Source organism: Amblyomma maculatum, chromosome 6 (genome assembly GCF_055883805.1).
Source record: "Amblyomma maculatum isolate TAMU_Amacu chromosome 6, ASM5588380v1, whole genome shotgun sequence".
NCBI lineage: Eukaryota > Metazoa > Arthropoda > Arachnida > Ixodida > Ixodidae > Amblyomma > Amblyomma maculatum.
In genome coordinates this window covers 125,086,951-125,104,744 of record NC_139349.1, presented here as the reverse complement: position 1 = coordinate 125,104,744, position 17,794 = coordinate 125,086,951, and the positions used below count along the sequence as shown (strand labels likewise).

Below are 17,794 nucleotides of genomic sequence, written 5' to 3'. Positions count from 1 at the left end.
TCGTCGTTCAGTCAGAACTGAAGTTGCCCATGTCGCCCGGATGAAGCCGTGTCACTCTCGTGGAAACGAATAACTACCTCGCCCGGGGGGCTTCGTCTGCAAAGGGGGAAAATGTAACAGTACGGAAGAAGATGAAGTTTAGAAGACAAGTGAAGGAGAAAGACGTTGAAAAAGGACTCTCGTGCCGGACGCGCTGTCGTTGACCAGCTGAGCTCCCTACCCTATCGTCTTGTAGTTCAGCGCTCCGACGTCTTACCCCCTTCGTAACAATATATATATATATATATATATATATATATATATATATATATATATATATATATATATATAGCATAAGTAAATAGACGTACTTGGTTGCTAGAGGTTACATAAAAGTGAAAAATTGCTTCATACTGTTTCCAAGTTTATTTGTAGTCGACGTTTCGGCAGGAGCCCTGCCTTTCTCAAGATCCTGCCGAAACGTCGACTACAAATAAACTTGGAAACAGTATGAAGCAATTTTTCACTTTTATATATATATATATATATATATATATATATATATATATATATATATATGTATGTATGTATGTATATATTCAGGTTAGTGGCCCTCCTTGGTAACCGATTCCTCTCCATTCCTGAATGGCCTATACTGCAATAAATTAAGTAGATCTAACTTAGATCACTTAGCAAACAGAGATAGGTTAAACGAGTTTGTCGCAACAGACAACACGCGCCCCTCGCGAGCAGCCTATAAACGTGCGCATTTAATGTTTTACATCCGTCAAACACTGGCAAAATGCGCACTTTCCCTTCTTCCCTACAAGTGAGAAAATAAGCTCTCTAGAGACATCTCTTGGCCGATGATGAAGATTGTAGTGTATGGAAGCCGCCTCTTGCTGTGCCGGGGCTTCTTAGATGCTACGTCAAAACACTTGTGTCCACATAGCTGCACTGTTCAGGTGTCTACTTGACGTGCACTCTGGCTGCATAACTGCAAGGACCGCAGTCTTCCAAAAGGTTCAATCTTCTATCTTCTTCCTTAGCTTGCTACTGAACGCCTGTACTTATCACCCCGTCACACATTGCAAACGGCGCACATAGTAAGTAGTACACGGGTTCCTTGCGTTTTCTTTACCGCTTCCTGTAAGTAGACAAATGGAAAAACACTATAAAACAGGCCATTAAAGTGCTTTAAGCTGCTGAAGGTAATACCTTGCAAAATGTACACAGCGGCCCACAGCGAAGACTTCAGTTCGGTCAGTGGCATAGTTTTGCACCAAACCTGAGTTTGTAGAGAATTGCAGAATGATTATTTCAAAAATAGATTAAACAAGCAACATTCATATAACGAAAAGGACGCCGTACCCTTCAGCGCGCACCGAATGCGGTATAGATGCTTAAGCTCATGGAGATGCATGAAAGAGACAGAAGAGGCATGCAGGATGCTCTTGAAGAACCTGCAAAAAAAGGAAATGTTTAAAGGATTCAGACAGTGATTTTCAGCTGAAGCAAATATTCTCGAAGGGAGTTCGGTTCTCAACATCGGCGTGTTGTTTTTCCTTATATTTTATATTTATCCTTCGCCCTAAACGAAATACAGTACTAATATGTAGTTCATTACCGCAATAAAAATTACAAAAATCCCCCACGCTTTTCTTGACCTCGCCAACTATCGCTTTCTTTGGCATCGAAGGGAGAGGTAGTTTATTGGGATTTATTTGGCCACAGCTATGTGGGTACGCAGTAAACGAGAGGTTTATCTTGATGCTTCAGTTGGGGAAGAAAATGTGCCTGTGCAATAGGGATCGAAATTCAGGTTCACCGGTAGTCTGGGTAATAACTCACCCACTTAGCTAATTGGCCCCGCTTGCAAGTTGGAAACAAATAGCTACCCACTGCTATTTTTTCTCCCTGAACACACGGCACTCCTCGCTTGGCGCTTGGTCAATTTTCCTGCTCTCTCATTCTATCCAATTTTGCAATCTGCGATAATTTGAATATAGCTGTCTGTGGAAAAACGCTCTTTCGGCAGAGTTGAAAAGACTCCACTGAAGTCAAGGCAGTTGAGAAAATGACACCATAGTCAACATGAGCGAGGCCTAAGTCACAACTGAAGTTTATTCAAGCAAGCACAGATTAAATAGCCAAGCCAACGAACGTAGCATAACACATAATCAGAAAGCTTGCCGTAGATCGTGTATCATAACTCGTAAACAAACCGAATGAAGTGGCCAAATCAAGAAAGCCTTTTCTTGCGACGTGATAGCATGATGCACGGTTCAAAGACTCATGCGTCCCACACGCCGCAAGTTTGATCTTGTCACAATGCCGTCTCTGAAAATATTTCATGAAATACTGAAATGCTCGCTACATTATAATGCAGGAGCTCTTTAGAATTTATACTAATATCTAAATTCTCATTCTCTCAGCTGCTAAGACGCAGTAGTTGGCGGTATATAATAAACCGCAGTTATTGATAAACGCCTGAGCACTGTTGTGCTTAACTTTCAACATGTTCATTCTTCGAAGAACCATCGGTGCTGTATTCCTGCCCATGCCACTGGTTCTTTACATCCTAATAGGCACCAAAAAGACTAACTTCTCGTCAAATTTTCTGGTGACAGTTTCTGATATTACGCGACAGTCTATAAAAAAGTGAGAACATATGGAAATGCATATGCAAATGGTGAATGCTCTTTCGTTCTAAGCTTTGCCTGTCACCCATAAGAGAAAACTATTTCGGCCTGAGAAATTGCACTAGCGTCTACTATCAGCCTGCAAATAACTCCATATTCAAGTTATAGTAGGCACCGCATGAAGAAGTTAAAACGCAATAATCTGCTTCATTTAATTTTGTTCGCTTTTCTACCTAAAGTACACTGGTTCACTCGCACATCACTCGCACTCGCACTCGCACTGGTTCACTCGCACTCGCAACAGCACTGGTTCACTCGCACATCAATTCCAATGCCGTTTTCAGGCATCTCCCATTTTAGTAAATTGTTACAGCTATTGATATAATGGGGAACATATTTATTTATTTATTTATTTGGTTACTATCAGGGCCGTTGAGGCGTTACAGATAGGAGTGGTTTAACCTTGTGCTTCCTGGAAGTAGCCCCTGTTTTAGGCGATATTTTCAATGAACAGATGGATTGATAGAAAGTTTCATCGGCAGGAGCAAATAATATTTTATTGCAGCCACAAGTGTTTTTGAGCTTGTGGGAACATTCAAGTGTCACAACAGCTGTTAACATTCACACGTTGGTTAGGGAGCAAATTATTGGTCGTAGGTTTAAAATGGAACAGCTATCCCAATAAAATGAGCCGTGGTTTCTCGACCTCTCCTTGATGCTTCATACCAGCCATAAGCATTGGTGTGAGTCACTTCCAAGTGTTAACCGGCTGCTTGATAACGGGTTTAACTAATAGAAGCTTTTAAAAGATTGCATTTCAGTGTCCAGTCAGTAGTAGGCCCTCTTAAAATCATTGCTTTCAGTGCATGGTAGTTTACTGAAGAAGGTTACGTCACCTATCGAACCATGATTTCCGACCCATGATTTTCACAAGAATGGAGAAAATTGCCAAGAAAGGGGCAATTGTTGAGCAGAAATTTGCGGGAGGTGACCGGGATGTGCGGGGTAGTACTATATAAAAGCTCGAGTTAACCAGTGTACACAAATTGCCGCATAATTTAAAAAGCGTGGCCGCAAGGATTTCATTTGGAAATGTACTCGGCTCTAAAATTATGAAAAATTTGTAGCGTTGTTAAGAACATAGCTAAGGGGATAGTTCAAAAAAAAAACACGAGTCAAGCTGCAAATCAGACGTTCCATGCTTCAACGTGGCTTAACGTACATCCTTATCCTTTAAGGGGGTCTATGCCGGATGAACCGACAGGTGCACTGATGCACGCGCGCGGAAGAACGAGAAGTCTTTGTAGATTAGTAGCGTTGCTAACCTAATTGCATAATTTAGGAATTTGAGGGTTGCTTTCTTATTTGTGGCTGTATATTTAGGGTATATTTCAGATAGAAGGCGAAATCATCAAGACTACAAACGTGTTGAATCTAATTGACTAAAGTGTCAGTCAACCGTTCATGGCGTTATGCGCGAGGGTTATGAAATGTGTTAGGTGTGGTACAATATGTGAATTTCTGCCTGCTTTCAGATGATTGTAGGTGTGCGGTATTTTGGTGGTTGTGTTTGCTTCTCTGTTCTCGAGCTGAAAGTCAGTGCCCTGTTGGTAGCTTTCAAATGTCGTTTCTTTCACTGTGTAGTCTCAGTATGAAAGCTGCTCTGCTCCTTTATTTTTTCTGGCGAGATCGCTTAGCGTGCATGCATGGTATAGAGCTACTACTACTCCGCACAAAGTAGTGTGAGATGAAATATAAGCAAATTGTGCAAAACGGCTTCTAGAAATACTGGCAGTCACTGCTTTCAGTTACTGTCATCTTTCTTCTTTTATGCAGCAATGTCTAGAATTTCCGATCCGCTGGCGCTAGGTACTGCTCATTGTTCAACTATGTCGCCATCTTTCTTTCATCAAAAGGCTCTCATTTCCAGTGGACAATGTAAGTTAAGCACATAAGTGTCACTCTAGGAGAACTGCTCCACTTTGGAACAGTTTGTGATTACAAAAAATACCATAGCTCCAAACAGACATGCGGCGGTTCCTGGATATTTTCTTCATTCGGAGGAACTGCAAACGGATGACACCTAGTTCTATATTTAAAGCAGCCACGCAAATAATATGTTGCGCAGTTAAGAAGGACACCTTTGTTCAGTACTAGATGATTCGTAAATTGCACACAGCCTGATGCGAACTCGTAATTTCTCAGAATAAGGTTACAACCCTTAATTTTATTTCATTATTTGCTTTACATACTTCACTGATGAAACTTCAGTATTGAAACAATGTCGCCAGCAGATCAGTGGGACAGCTATCTTGCCCAAGCCCAAATTTTCATTACAGATTGTGGAAAAGGTGTCCATGCATTCGCCAATAAACGCGAGTCATTATGTCAATCTTTCTCCCTTTTGCAGTCTGACTTTGCTGCAGAAACAAACAAAAAATGCCAGTAGAGCTCCTTATGTACCAGTCGGATTATCTTCTTCAGCAAAATAAACTAATTAAAAGATATTAGGTGCCTGGAAGCAACATCATTTACGTATTAGTGAATAAAAATTTAGGGGACACTTGATTTGTAAAAAGGTGCAAGGAGATACCGAAAATGCTTTCCTTCAGCAGTTCCTATTCACGCACCGTCATAGTAGTGTTCACATCACCACATTATTACTCTTGAATTAAGCCAGCACCACACACGCCCATGATTGCCTTCCTGATGCTCAGCGAAAGTAGTGCTTACGTGGCCTAGCAAGTAGCGCGCCTGGTTGGAGACCGATATTTCGCTGGGAATCTCGATTCAAACCAGGACATTTTTACTCATCCAGGTTATTTTATAGCACTAATTCGTTTAAGGCATGCGCCAAAATTCAATTGTTTTTTCATGTAGTTTTTAAATATTTTTATTGCAAGCATTGACATTTGACACAGGTGTTATAACAGCACCATTGCGCCGACTGGACCTCAGCGGGTTTCAATCTGAATGGGATCCGTAACGCTATCACATAAGAAACCACTATATATATTCAATGAAAAATATTCCCCAACTTAGGGAAAGAGTTGTGCGTTCATCACAATGCTCTAACGATTTCTCCGTCGAGATGAGGGCTTACTCGTCATTTAAAAGTGCACACCTATCGCACCGTGTGGCTGAAGAACTGAGGAAAAACACAAGGGTAAAATATGCCTAAACCTTCCGCTCTTTAAGCACAACCTTTGAGTTTGAGATTCGGGGAGTGAAATAATTTGTGGCCATTGCTTTTTTCTTTCTACTTCAGTGTGATATTGCTTGGATTCTTTGGAAGTCGCTACAGTGAACGCTTGTTTTGAATTGATGGAGTCCGTCGGCAGTGGTAGAAAGAAAGCGAACGCATGTGGCAAGGGAGAGGTGTGGCCCTTGAAAGCATGCATGCGAGGGGTGTAGACGTGAGCCTTTAGAGTCATTGTCCGGATCACGAGAAAGGCGTTGAAAGCGCACGATTGTGCATTTGTCTTCGCATTCATGTATCAGTACAAACATGGAGAGCATACCATCCATATCGACTTGATCTGCCGGTGAGCGCCTTCGCCAACTTCTCTGCAAGCTATGGCGGTGCATTATCTTCAGCCGCAAGACCGAGTCGACATACGTGATGTTTTGAAGAAACGTATAAGTTATTAGGTTAAGTCTCCAATCCGTTAGAAACGTGCCAATAACCGCTCAAGTCTTGTTCAGAGCAATTTTATTTTTGTGAAGCGAGTGTTACGCACATTAAATAAATGGATTACAGCGTGTGATCGCTTGTATAAGCACGGGAGTGGCGACCGTCCTGACGCTGTAAGGTTCAATGTGAAGTAGCTCTTGTGGCCCTTAAAATAACGTTATTTTTGTTGCATTGTCACATATAACAAATCTTTGAAGTCCCTAAAAATTATTTTTCAATCCATACGAGTATATCTTCTGAAGCAAGGCACTAATATCTGATTGCTACTTACCATAGGCTCCCCACGTGAGTTCTGCAGAAAGAAACCAAAGAAAAAAGTTTGTTAGGCGATTGAATGCAATCCGGAATGCCAGTCCTCTTCAGTGACTGTTCGTGGCAGTAATGACGAAAATAGGTGCAGCTATACCATGTTCTTCAAGTTCAAAAAATAGCAGTAGATATTGCAGGTGAACTTCAGCTTACATCTGTGTCGGTGACTTTTTTTCCTAAAGACTAAAGACCGCAGATACGCATAAATGTGCCTCCCATAGCTCTTAAAAACAATTTTGTAAATGACCAGGAGGTCACCCAAAATAGTACCGCAAGATATTTATGTTACACCAGGCCCATTTCACAGACTAATTAAGGTCAGCGTCAGCATGCAAAGCTTGAGACAGTATCTCGTTTCTTTGTCGTGACCCAGCAGGAGAGATTTTAGGACACTAAACAAATTTAAGTGCTATTCAAGTTTAAGGTTTATCGGGCTGTTTGGTTCTTGTTAACAGGAACGAAGAAACAGCGCTAACAGACGGAACGAGTAGGAAGGCGAAACAGACTGACTAACCACCAACTGGTTGTTAGCCAGTGCATGTGCCTTTCTCGCGTTCCTATTCGTCCTGTCTGTTAGCGCTGTTTCTTCGTTCCTTGTAAGTGCTATTTCTGTGCCATACTCTAATTGTAGGTCCGCTCAATTTCAGACATCTAAAACGATAAATGCTAGCTCTGACTGCTAACCAGCAGCAATATATTTCAAACCATCAATATACATGGTGTTTTTTGTATAACCAAGCAACAAGTTAAAATGGGTTGTACTAACTGATAGTGGTATGCGAGCATATATTTATTGAATTTACAAGCGATGCAGTGTTGATGACTCTAACAAGACTTTGTAACATTCACTGTGCGACAGTGCGGTATCAATGTGCGACACCGTAATTTGTTTCGCTAATCTTTATGGTTTCGACATTCTTTCACTGCATAAGAGATATAACTTCCGAAATTTTCACAAATATGTGCACCAGAGACAGCTTTACCTATTATTTGCATAATGAAATTTTTTTTCCAAACGTTTGATTTTCTTTACAGAAGGATAAAAGATACCTACACATTTCGCACTGGATTACAGCGATAATAAGTTTCACAATAGCAAACTTGTCTTCCACATAAAGCCAGTGAAATTGAGCACGGCACGTTGCAACAATACTCTTTTCGTAGCATTATATTTTAAGCTTGTTTTTCATAATCTCTAAAATTACACTAACCGTAATAATTGTATATATATATATGTTTCATAAAAGTCTTCCAGGATCCAGAAATATGTTTAAGATTAGGTAGGGCGCACAAAGTGAAACAATGGTTTATTTCCTACATTTCCGCCGGGACCCGGCCTTCGTCAAGGAATATACATTAATATCGTCCCTTCGTCAGGAATATATATATATATATATATATATATATATATATATATATATATATATATATATATATATATATATATATATATATATATATTGTAAGAGAGATGCCTGACCTGCGATAAAGCAGAAAGAAGAGGAACATAGAGACGTCGCGCGCAGAAGAGGATGAAGTGGTGAGGACGACTAGACGGACAACGCTCAAGCTATCGCTGTGAACGCTGGCCTTCGTAGAAGCTACAAGAAGACCAACATAGTTCTGTGCGAGCCATCTAAACCGCTTCATTCCACTTGGTGGAGGTGTCGCCTGTTCCCAACCTGGAGCTCCGCAGTCGCGCCTTGTCCGGCTCTTATCATGACAGATGCCACAAACCCAGTCTGGCCAACTTGTTCCAAGCGCTAACGTCTGTCCTGGACCTGTGCGGGAGCGCGACCCACCTATCTTCATCAGCACGGAGGACACCTACGTAGAGGACTGGATGGCTTCATAAGAGCGTGTGAGTGCTTAGAATAAGTGGGATGACCACGTTAAGCTCACTAACATCATTGTCTATTTAAGTGATGTCGCCAGCTTGTGGCTCCGATACCACGAAGCTGATATTTGAACCTGGGCAGCACTGAAAACTAGTCTTACGGTGTTCGGCTGCCCCGCTGTTCGGAATCTTCATGCCGAACAACGCTTGAGTTCTCGCGTCCAGCAGAAAAGCGAAAATTTCACGAGCGACATTGAGGATATTGTCGACCTGTGTAAGCGTCTTGATTCATCTATTACTGAAGCACAGAAGATAAAGCACATCTTCAAAGGAATTGAATTGGACGCATTCCACATATTCGCCGCCAGAATCTCTCAAACCCTTTCTAACGTCATTTTTTTGTGCCAGAGTTGTGACGAGCTCCGCAAACAGCATGTCATTGCGCACCGTACCATTTCATCGGATGAAGCACTATGGACGCTGTATCTTCCCCGTGCCCCTCAGGATCACCCAGCGGTATCCTAGCAAATAAAACAGTTTGTGCGGGGAGAGGTGGCTCGACAATTGTCCTTGGTTACCTGCCGGCCGGATTCTTCATCTCTGTCGCCTCCTCTACATCGTGTCATCCTGGAGGAGATTGCCGAGATCCTGCCAAGTACAAACCCACCCCCTATAGTAGCCGCTCCGCTGAAGTACGCCGAATCGCAAGCCGCCCACCGCTTTCACCCGGAACGCCAACGTACGCGCCCCCAAACCACTGCTTCAATCGCCCGCTGCCCGTGCGTCCAGTGCCACCTACGCAACCTGCTTAGCCTCGCACCGGTCCCCGGAATCCATATTCGTGGCGCACATAAGATAACCGATGATATTCTACATCTGCGCTGTAGCTGGCCATGTGGCGTGGTGGGGCCGAGCACATGGATCCCGTTTTTATAACTACGGGCGCACTCCAGCCTACGACGTACCTTTTTCCGAACCTGAGTCCGGTCGCCCGCCGTCGCATCACTCTTCGACACGTTCCGCTTCATATGCACACCGGTCGCCATCTCCCCGCCGTCGGTCCCGCTCTCCTATGACCCGCCGATCACCACCCTTTCAGCCGGAAAACTAGGCGCCGCAGTTCCGGAGGCATGAACTGTGTTCCCAGTAACTATGTCAAGCCCTGTAAATATGATTCAGGTTTTCGTAGAAGGTGTTGCTGTTGATGAGCTTGTTGACACCGTTATTGCGGTGTCCGTGATCACTTATAATCTGTGCCGCTTACATAAAAAGGTGACGACGCCGATCCCCGATATTTCATTGCGAACCGCGAGCGCCAAAAATATTCGACCAGTTGCTGTATGCACCGCACGACTCCATACAAGGCCTCTCCTATGTTATTGAATTCATTGTACCCACTAACTTTTCTCAGGAAATGATCCTCGGCTGGGACGTTTTTTCCAAGCATCATGCCATTATCGACTGCGCACGTGCTCATATTGATTTGTTGCCGCTTTGTGACACTCTCGTAGACACAACCCCTGCTCCAGCTGCACCCATCTTCGCTGCTGACGACGTCGCTGTCCCTGCTTCCTCTTCTGTTCTCGAGCCTGTGAAATGTGAAGCCATCAATGACGGTACCGTAATGTACACACCGTCTGTTTGTGGTGCTCATCGCAAATATGTGTTGCTCCCGCATGCCGTGCTAACAATTTCCGGTGGTATTAGCGTTCTGTACGTAGCAACACGTTGCCTTTTCAACGACAGTACTTCGAGGAGAATCACTTGGCACTGTCGATATCTCAGATCCCGCCGACGCCTCTCATGTTATTGCAGACCGTATGGTGGATCACTTTATTGCCCTCACTCCTCCCACTGGAGTCACCGACTCGAACACATCTGACATTTTCGAGCTTTCTGTCGGCGGGTCTTTGCCGCCTACTTAACGCGACGAGCTCGTTGCCTTGCTTCAACGATTCAGCGCCTCCTTCGACTCTCACCAAACTTCGTTGGGACGTACCACAGTGGTTCGCCATCATATCGACACCGGCCTCCACGCACCACTGCGCCAGCGCTCCTACCGAGCCTCAGCGCTGAACTCCGCGTCATCGATGACCAAGTAAGTGACATGCTCGAGTGTGGAGTGATCCAGCCTTCCCACAGCCCGTGGGCTTCATCCCCTCGTGCTAGTAAAGAAAAAGGGTGGCTTCATTCGGTTCTGCGTCGACCAGCGTCGGCTCAATAAGCTTACTCGGACGGACATTTATCCCCTCCCACGCATCGTTGACGCCCTTGACTGTTTGCAAGGACCTGGATACTTTTCTTCACTGGACCTCCACGCGCTGGATATTGGCAGGTGCCAATGGCTGAAGCTTATCGCCAGAAAACTGCATTCATAACGCCAGGAGGTCTATATGAATTTACTGTCATGATTTTCGTTTGTGCAATGCTCCACCAACATTTGAGCGCATGATGGACAATATACTCAGCGGGCTGAAGTGGCAGATATGTCTGCTACCTAGATGATATATTTTCGAAAGACTTTCCATCTCATCTTCTTCGCCCCGAGAGTGTTCTTCGATGTCTGAGCGACGCAGGCTTGCTGCTAAACTTGAAGAAGTGTCGATTTGGTGTTCGACAGCTAGTGCTACTCGGCCACGTCGTGTTCAAGGACGGGGTCCTGCCGGACCATGCTAAACTTCGTGCAGTGGCAGAATTTTCCAGGTCAACCTCACTGAAATAACTGCGCAGCTTTATACGGCTTTGCTCGTATTTCCGCCGCTTCGTCAGAAATTTTGCAAAATTATATATAGAGGCTACCACTGATGCAATAAAATCAGTGTTGTAGGCCATAGAATACACTAAAAACTGCTTATAAATACGAATCACCATGCATAAACCCATTTCGAAGAAGTATACATGGGTCACTTTATTAGTTGATCAGAGCGGATGTCCGCATATATGCAGGTGGACCGCTGACAAAGAAACGAAACTAACAACAGTGCTTGATAGAAGACAAGAGCCTAATTGGGCTTAGATCTTAGGTGGTGATTTGATGCTTAAACGCTCTTTTGGCAAGGTATTGAACTCATTTTAAATTAGGCCTGACTGGTCGTAGGCTTTGAAATTTTTGAAATGGGGGGGGGGGGGGACATATTGGTTCATAACAAGAGAGTTACGCAATAGTGGTATAAAACATTATTTGAAGCTGCCAGTTAGGAAAGGTAATAAATACGCATTTAATAAGTGAATAATATTTATCTGCTTTTCAAATTTTCACTAGATTGATCTCCTGTTAAATATGGACTTCTTCAGAGATCCGTAATATGACCACTTTTATTAATTTTGTACACAAATGATGTACCCAAAAATATCTCCTCGCATATTAGCCTTTATGCGGATGACTATATCATTTATCGTCATTTTAATGCTCTTAGCAACCCGCTTCTTCTGCAAGATGATTTGACTGCATAGTCATCATATTTTTACGCGTGGCTAATGCAGATTGTGTTAGCAAAAGCAAAGTAATAACAGCTAACTACACGTCGCCCTATCTTATTTTTTTCCTATAATATAAATAATTAGCGAGCTGAACGTGTTAAATAGTCCAAGTACCTCTGGAAACTAACTTAACTTAGAATCCGCACGTCAAATATATTCCTGGCAAAGCGAGCGAAACACAAATATTATTTCGAAAAACACTCTACATGGCTAAGCATGACAACAAACTTCTGGTATACAACACTGTACTGAGACCTTCAGCTCGAATATGCCTCTAATAGGATTATTCATTGCTTCAATACCTTACCTTCAGCTGGTGAGCTGACGATAGGTGGCCCAAAATACAAACCATAAAGTATTATGTTTTTGATCCCTAATTATTGACTTCACAGTATCTATCTGATGTATCTGTCCTAGTCCCATTTGCAGAGATAACACAACTGGTTACCACAAATAACGTTCAGCATCGCAGCTCAATATTTGGAACAGCAGTAGGAAAGCAACTGGAAATAGTAATTCAATGCTTGACAATTACACAGGAGCTATTCTGTTCAGAAACCATTCACGCTGCATTTAATTTGAGTTTTAAAATAAGCTGTAGGCAGGTCGCACTTGTGTTTCCATTGATTCCACTAATCTTGCGAAAACGGCAATTTATTTGTTTTTTGATGTTTTCTGGTATTCTGAACAATATTCATCTTACTTTGTTCGGCACATGACTATATTGAAATCTGGAAAGGATCAGTGCCAACTATTACAAAAGCCCCCAAGTAAAATAGAATTGAAAATGCTGCTGTAAAGTTGCTGGCTGAAATCGATATACGTGTTTTGGCACGAACTTAACACAGCAAAAATCGTATATACCTCTGCCTTAGGTGTTGCATTGCAATCGTGTAAAGTTTATTTTTAAAGAAAGGGTACTAACCGTGAGCGACATTCACTCTGCGCGTCATCGCGTAGTTGCTGTGCGGAATCTCCAGGACACACTCGAAGAGGTCCGCCAGAGAGGACAACCGGCTGTCGGCCACATCAGCATGCAGGGCCACGTCGAAGAGGCCATCTTCAGTCGCTCGCGTGAACGTCCGAAGCGCAGCTTCACTAGCAGCCTTCCGTCTGCTTCCCTTTATAAGGAACAACTTCAAGTCCGGCTTGGGGTAAGTTCCCTGCGCCATGCACAAAAGGCTCACAGATGATTCTGCCGCGTGAAATTGAGCCTGCTGATCGAAGGGAGTCGTCGGGCTGCTGTAGTTCAAGGAGAATGACTTGGCAGGCACTGCAATGTGTGGAGAAAAAAGCCGAAACTGAACAATGGTGGGAAGAAAAGGAAACAGCTACACTGCGGGTTTATTACAAGACTCTATATCAAAGCTTAAAATATTGATAGGGTGGAAGATATAATAACAGAATAAATGGCTGTTACTTAAAATGTTCAACACCAATACGCAGGACACTCTAAATTTGAAAGATAGGAATAAAGATTACAGATTAAAGGGCACGTAATACAGTGGGTTCACAGACCATTGCTAACTAACAGCAGTGAACATGCATGCAAATTAGAGAACAGATTAATGACAACACTGAAGTTTTCGAATGGTTTTATTTGGAGATATTCATATATGGCTCTTTTAATGGGAAAAATTTCGTCAGGAGAGGTATTGTTTTACCGGAATCTAGCTATCGAAATCTGTGTAAAGACCTTGAGGTGGACGTGACGTTTTTATCGAACCTACAAGCAGATGTGTGAACTGCTTTCAGATGGTGGATTTCATCGGCCATAATAGTCAGTTTCAGGCCGATAAAGTAGGATTATCAAGTTTCAGGGTGTTCCAGGTGGTTGTCTTTTCATCATCCAGGCAGGAAAAGCTACTGAGCTGATGTGCTCGCTGATACCCTTGCTGCTTCTTGGACGCAGTCCTTCGTTCTCTAGTTATTCCTTTACATATTATGCGCTTCAACGGCCCACATTTTCTTAATTTCGGGGATAGTGGTCATTTCGCAATTTTTTTAATGTTATTTTTCTTTCTTGTTATCTCTTAATCTGCGCAACTATTCTTTTCTGGTCCAATTAGCTGCGTTTTGTGAATTGAAGGTCGATATATTCTTTATCCTCATGTTTTCATTCCAGACTTAACTGCCAATAATATTCACCTGTTATCAACATTCGTAACAGGAAATACTGTTGAACTAACTTTCATTATTTTTGAGATTACCGGCCGAATTCGCACCGTCTTGCTCTTGTTCATAAAACTATTTTACCCTGCTGACCCGGATACGTGATCATTGCTGCCGCAGGTACTTTCATTCCTTGGAACTTTCACTGCTTCGATGCCTACAGTACAAGGTAGACCATTGCGCTCAATAGTTTTGAGAGGTAACATTCCCAATGATAGCGAAGACAGAGGTATCAAGGTCAATGTACAACTGGTCGCGCAACTTGGAAGAAAACGCGTGCAGCTGCCTACTGCCAGCGGCATCAACTCGATGATGAGGGCTCCTGCGAACTGTGAGGCAAATTACTAGCGCACAGAAAATAAGATCTGCCAGAACTCCAAAAAACTAGAAAGTAAACATAATATTCGCGCTCAGGAATGAATGCAGTTTTTGTTTCTTGCGTAACAGAAAACGTGTCACATTTTTAATAATATTTTACCTTTTTTCTAACGGCCTCTCTCGGCCACTTATTATCCGCTGCGTAGTTGCCCAAAGCTCAGACCAAAGCTTTTTTCATCCGCGGAATGGGCGCGTCGTCGGCCCCGGTTCAACGTTCATCGTTGCGTGCTGCGTACAGAGTGGGTTATCTGTAACAAACAGTCAGTATTTCATTCTGCTGGTTGTGGTAGAGCTTTACAGCAAGGCTAAGACTGTGTGTGCTCGATGAGAAACTGATTGCCGCTGCATGTGCGCATTTCCGGACGATGGGACAATGCTGCGTCACAGTTCGGCGGCTCGGCTCGGCCTCCCAGGCACGTCGCAAAAGTGGTGGCTTGTTTTACGGATACACGTCTGCATGAGCGGCGTATATCTGCATGTTTTAGTTGAGTGGTTGGTGAAGGTGAGATTTTATTGCCCCCAAGACGCGTGTCGCATTGCTCAGAGCCTTCCGTTCCGCTCCCTTTGCTGCGTGTTTTGCTTACTGCGTCGTATTACCGCACCAACGTTCGCTGAACGTGCTTTAGCTTTTATTACAGTGATGTTCCTATTGTCAATGGGATCTTTCTCATGAACATGTTAAATGCTTAAGTTGTAAATTTGTAACCTCACATTGACTCCTTTCAGTGGCAAATGAAGCGCGAGTAAAATATGGGAATCGTGAACAGGGTGAGATTTATTGGAGCGAAGCTATATCGTAGATATTTTCACTTCTCAGACGCATTACTTCTAAATACTAGCAATCCCAATTTGAATTGCTTACCTAAGCTCTTACAGGTTGGCGTCCTAGCGCTAGCGTTAGTTATTCCGTTCGTTTGTTTTTGTTGTTCTTTGACGCTGATGTGTACTTTGTTTGTTAGCAAGATCTTTCACCCTTTTATAATCTCACCGCGTCTCGTTTGGAGACCTACGCTCAGGAAATTGTTATCACGAGGATTTCATGAAGACCATGACGAATGAGCGGTGGTCGCTCTCCTACACTTAAAGATTTCATTGTCGTGAAGCGTCTATGTAAGTAATCGTGAATTAATAAAGCCTGGCTTTCTATGCAGCACAGCTTCACTCATTTATGCCCTTCGTGAAATGCCTCAAGCCATGTGGTTCTATCCATGTGCTTGCCGAATTCACTTGAAGGCCCTTGTTCACAAACGTGCCCGAAGAAATAAGCCCCAGAATGCGTTTACATGACGCGCGACGAAAGACTAGGCTAACGACGACGGGGGCAGAACGATGCTATGATAAGGTGGTTAAAGATGCCGTAACATTTCAGTTAACGTAAAACTTGACAGTAGAAATCCATGTCAAGTAAAGTTGGCTGAACAGTTACGGTGTCCATTTTTCTGCCTTATCCGAGCATCGTTCTGCCTCCGTCGTTGTTGGCCTTGTTTTTCGTTCATAAGTAAAAAGACAATCAAATTCCCCGCCAAAAGTACGTTACTGTGACGTCACAAGCAACGTCGCGTGTTTGTTGTGCCTCACAGTTCGCAGGGGGCACTGGGAAACTAAAGCCTCGCTCAGAGTCGACACGCAGGCTTCTATGGGAGTTACGCTACCATTTGTTCTTCTACCATGGAGGTATCTCATAGCAGCTGAAAGTGCATGCCTGCACCTGGTTCGCTTCCAAGAATGCATCAGCCGTCCATGAGTTCGCTATTTCGTTGCTCCTATGCCTTTTACGCTTGCATTAACCTCTACAAAGCTGATAAGATGAAAGTCGTATCTTTAAAGTTCAGCTCACAAAATGCGTTGCCCAGCGGGTGGGGTTGGGAAGAGATAGGTGCAAATTTCTCTCCCTAATATTACTTGGAATTTTTTTGTGATATTTCTTTTATAATGTGTGGTATACGTATTTATTAATAAACCAAACCAAACCTAGCCTGTTCATTCATCCGAGAGATGGCGCCTAAGGCCACATCATGCAGGAGCAAGGCCGCTCACCAAAGACGGTCATATCCTTGTGGCGAGCGTCCTGGCCAGCAAGCGACGCCACAACGCACGTGTACTTGCCGCTCAGTTCCCAGGTGGGCTCTACGATACGAATGGCACGATATTGCGAGTACACATCACGGGAGTTCACTGAGAAGCTGTCGTCCAAGCGTCCCTGCAGTACGCCGAATGCTTCGCGGATCCTCATTTCAGGTATCCACTGGTAGACCGGCTCGGGCCCGTCGTTGAAGAACCACTTCACCACCAGCTTGAGGTCGTTCTCGTTGTACACGTACTCACAGTCCAGCACCACGGGCGTCTCTGTGCCGTTTCGCACCCAGCGCGGTACGCTTAGACGCCGAATGACGACCGCTTGGCACGCTCCTATGCAAGAGGCAGGGGGAGAAAGCCGTTAGTATAGGTAATACGCGTATTAGAAGATATGTGTAATGTTCTAATATTTATTTAATGCATTAAACCACAATATTAAAAATAATTGGTTCTCAGGAAGGGAAATGTGCAGTATGTGTCATACTTGTTGCTGTGGACACCTGAACCGCGCCGTAAGGGAAGAGAGGAAGGTGGGAGTGAAAGTGGAAAAAGCGAAAGAAGAGCCGTGGTGGAGGTCTAAGGAGTACGAAGGGGAAGTTAATGTTCTATGCATATATGTGTACTTAAGACGAGTACACAATTTTGTTTCAGGGAAATGACGCATAGATAATATAAAATGGTAAGTTAAAGTAACTGCTTTGATCTGTATGCGATTCATACACGGTATAAACGTAAAAATATCTAGCTGCGTGCAAAGTCGTTTTAAACTGTAAGAGCTGTTCTGATGCATGCCTCTTGAATACATAAAGACAGCACAATTCGGATGCATAGTCTCGTGCTTATTTCATACGGCTTCAACATTTACCCAACTCTCAAAGTCGTGAAATTCGTTACAATGGAGGCGAAACGAAGTGGCGTCCGTGTGCTGTGCGATGTCAGCGCACGTTAAAGATCCCAGGTGGTCGAAATTACTCCGTAGCCCTCCACTACGGCTCCCCTTTCTCTCTTTCCACTTTCACTCCCACCTTCATCCCTTCCCTTACGGCGCGGTTCAGGTGTCCACATAGCAAGTGTGACAGATACTGCGCCTTTCCCTTCCTGTGAACCAACTATTTTATTTAGTCATCCACGCATATTGTGACAGGGTAGCACTAGAGAGACGAACTGCTGCAGTTCAAGATGACTTGTTAAAAACATCCTTAGGTGCGATGGCTCTCAAAAAGATTT

The 17,794-nt window shown here is 43.6% G+C and overlaps 1 protein-coding gene across 1 annotated transcript in view; it reads right to left on the bottom strand.

The window, feature by feature from the left end:
* Positions 1-17,794, bottom strand: part of LOC146186714 (uncharacterized) — a 150,359-nt gene that overhangs the window by 21,605 nt on the left and 110,960 nt on the right. Inside the window, exons 4-8 of the mRNA XM_084608096.1 lie at positions 16,529-16,902; positions 12,867-13,214; positions 6,587-6,607; positions 2,585-2,630; positions 1,365-1,442 (exon numbers count right to left, since the gene is read on the bottom strand). Of these exons, the coding sequence (XP_084464222.1) occupies positions 1,365-1,442; positions 2,585-2,630; positions 6,587-6,607; positions 12,867-13,214; positions 16,529-16,902 (867 nt within the window). The remainder of the gene's footprint in view (positions 1-1,364; positions 1,443-2,584; positions 2,631-6,586; positions 6,608-12,866; positions 13,215-16,528; positions 16,903-17,794) is intronic.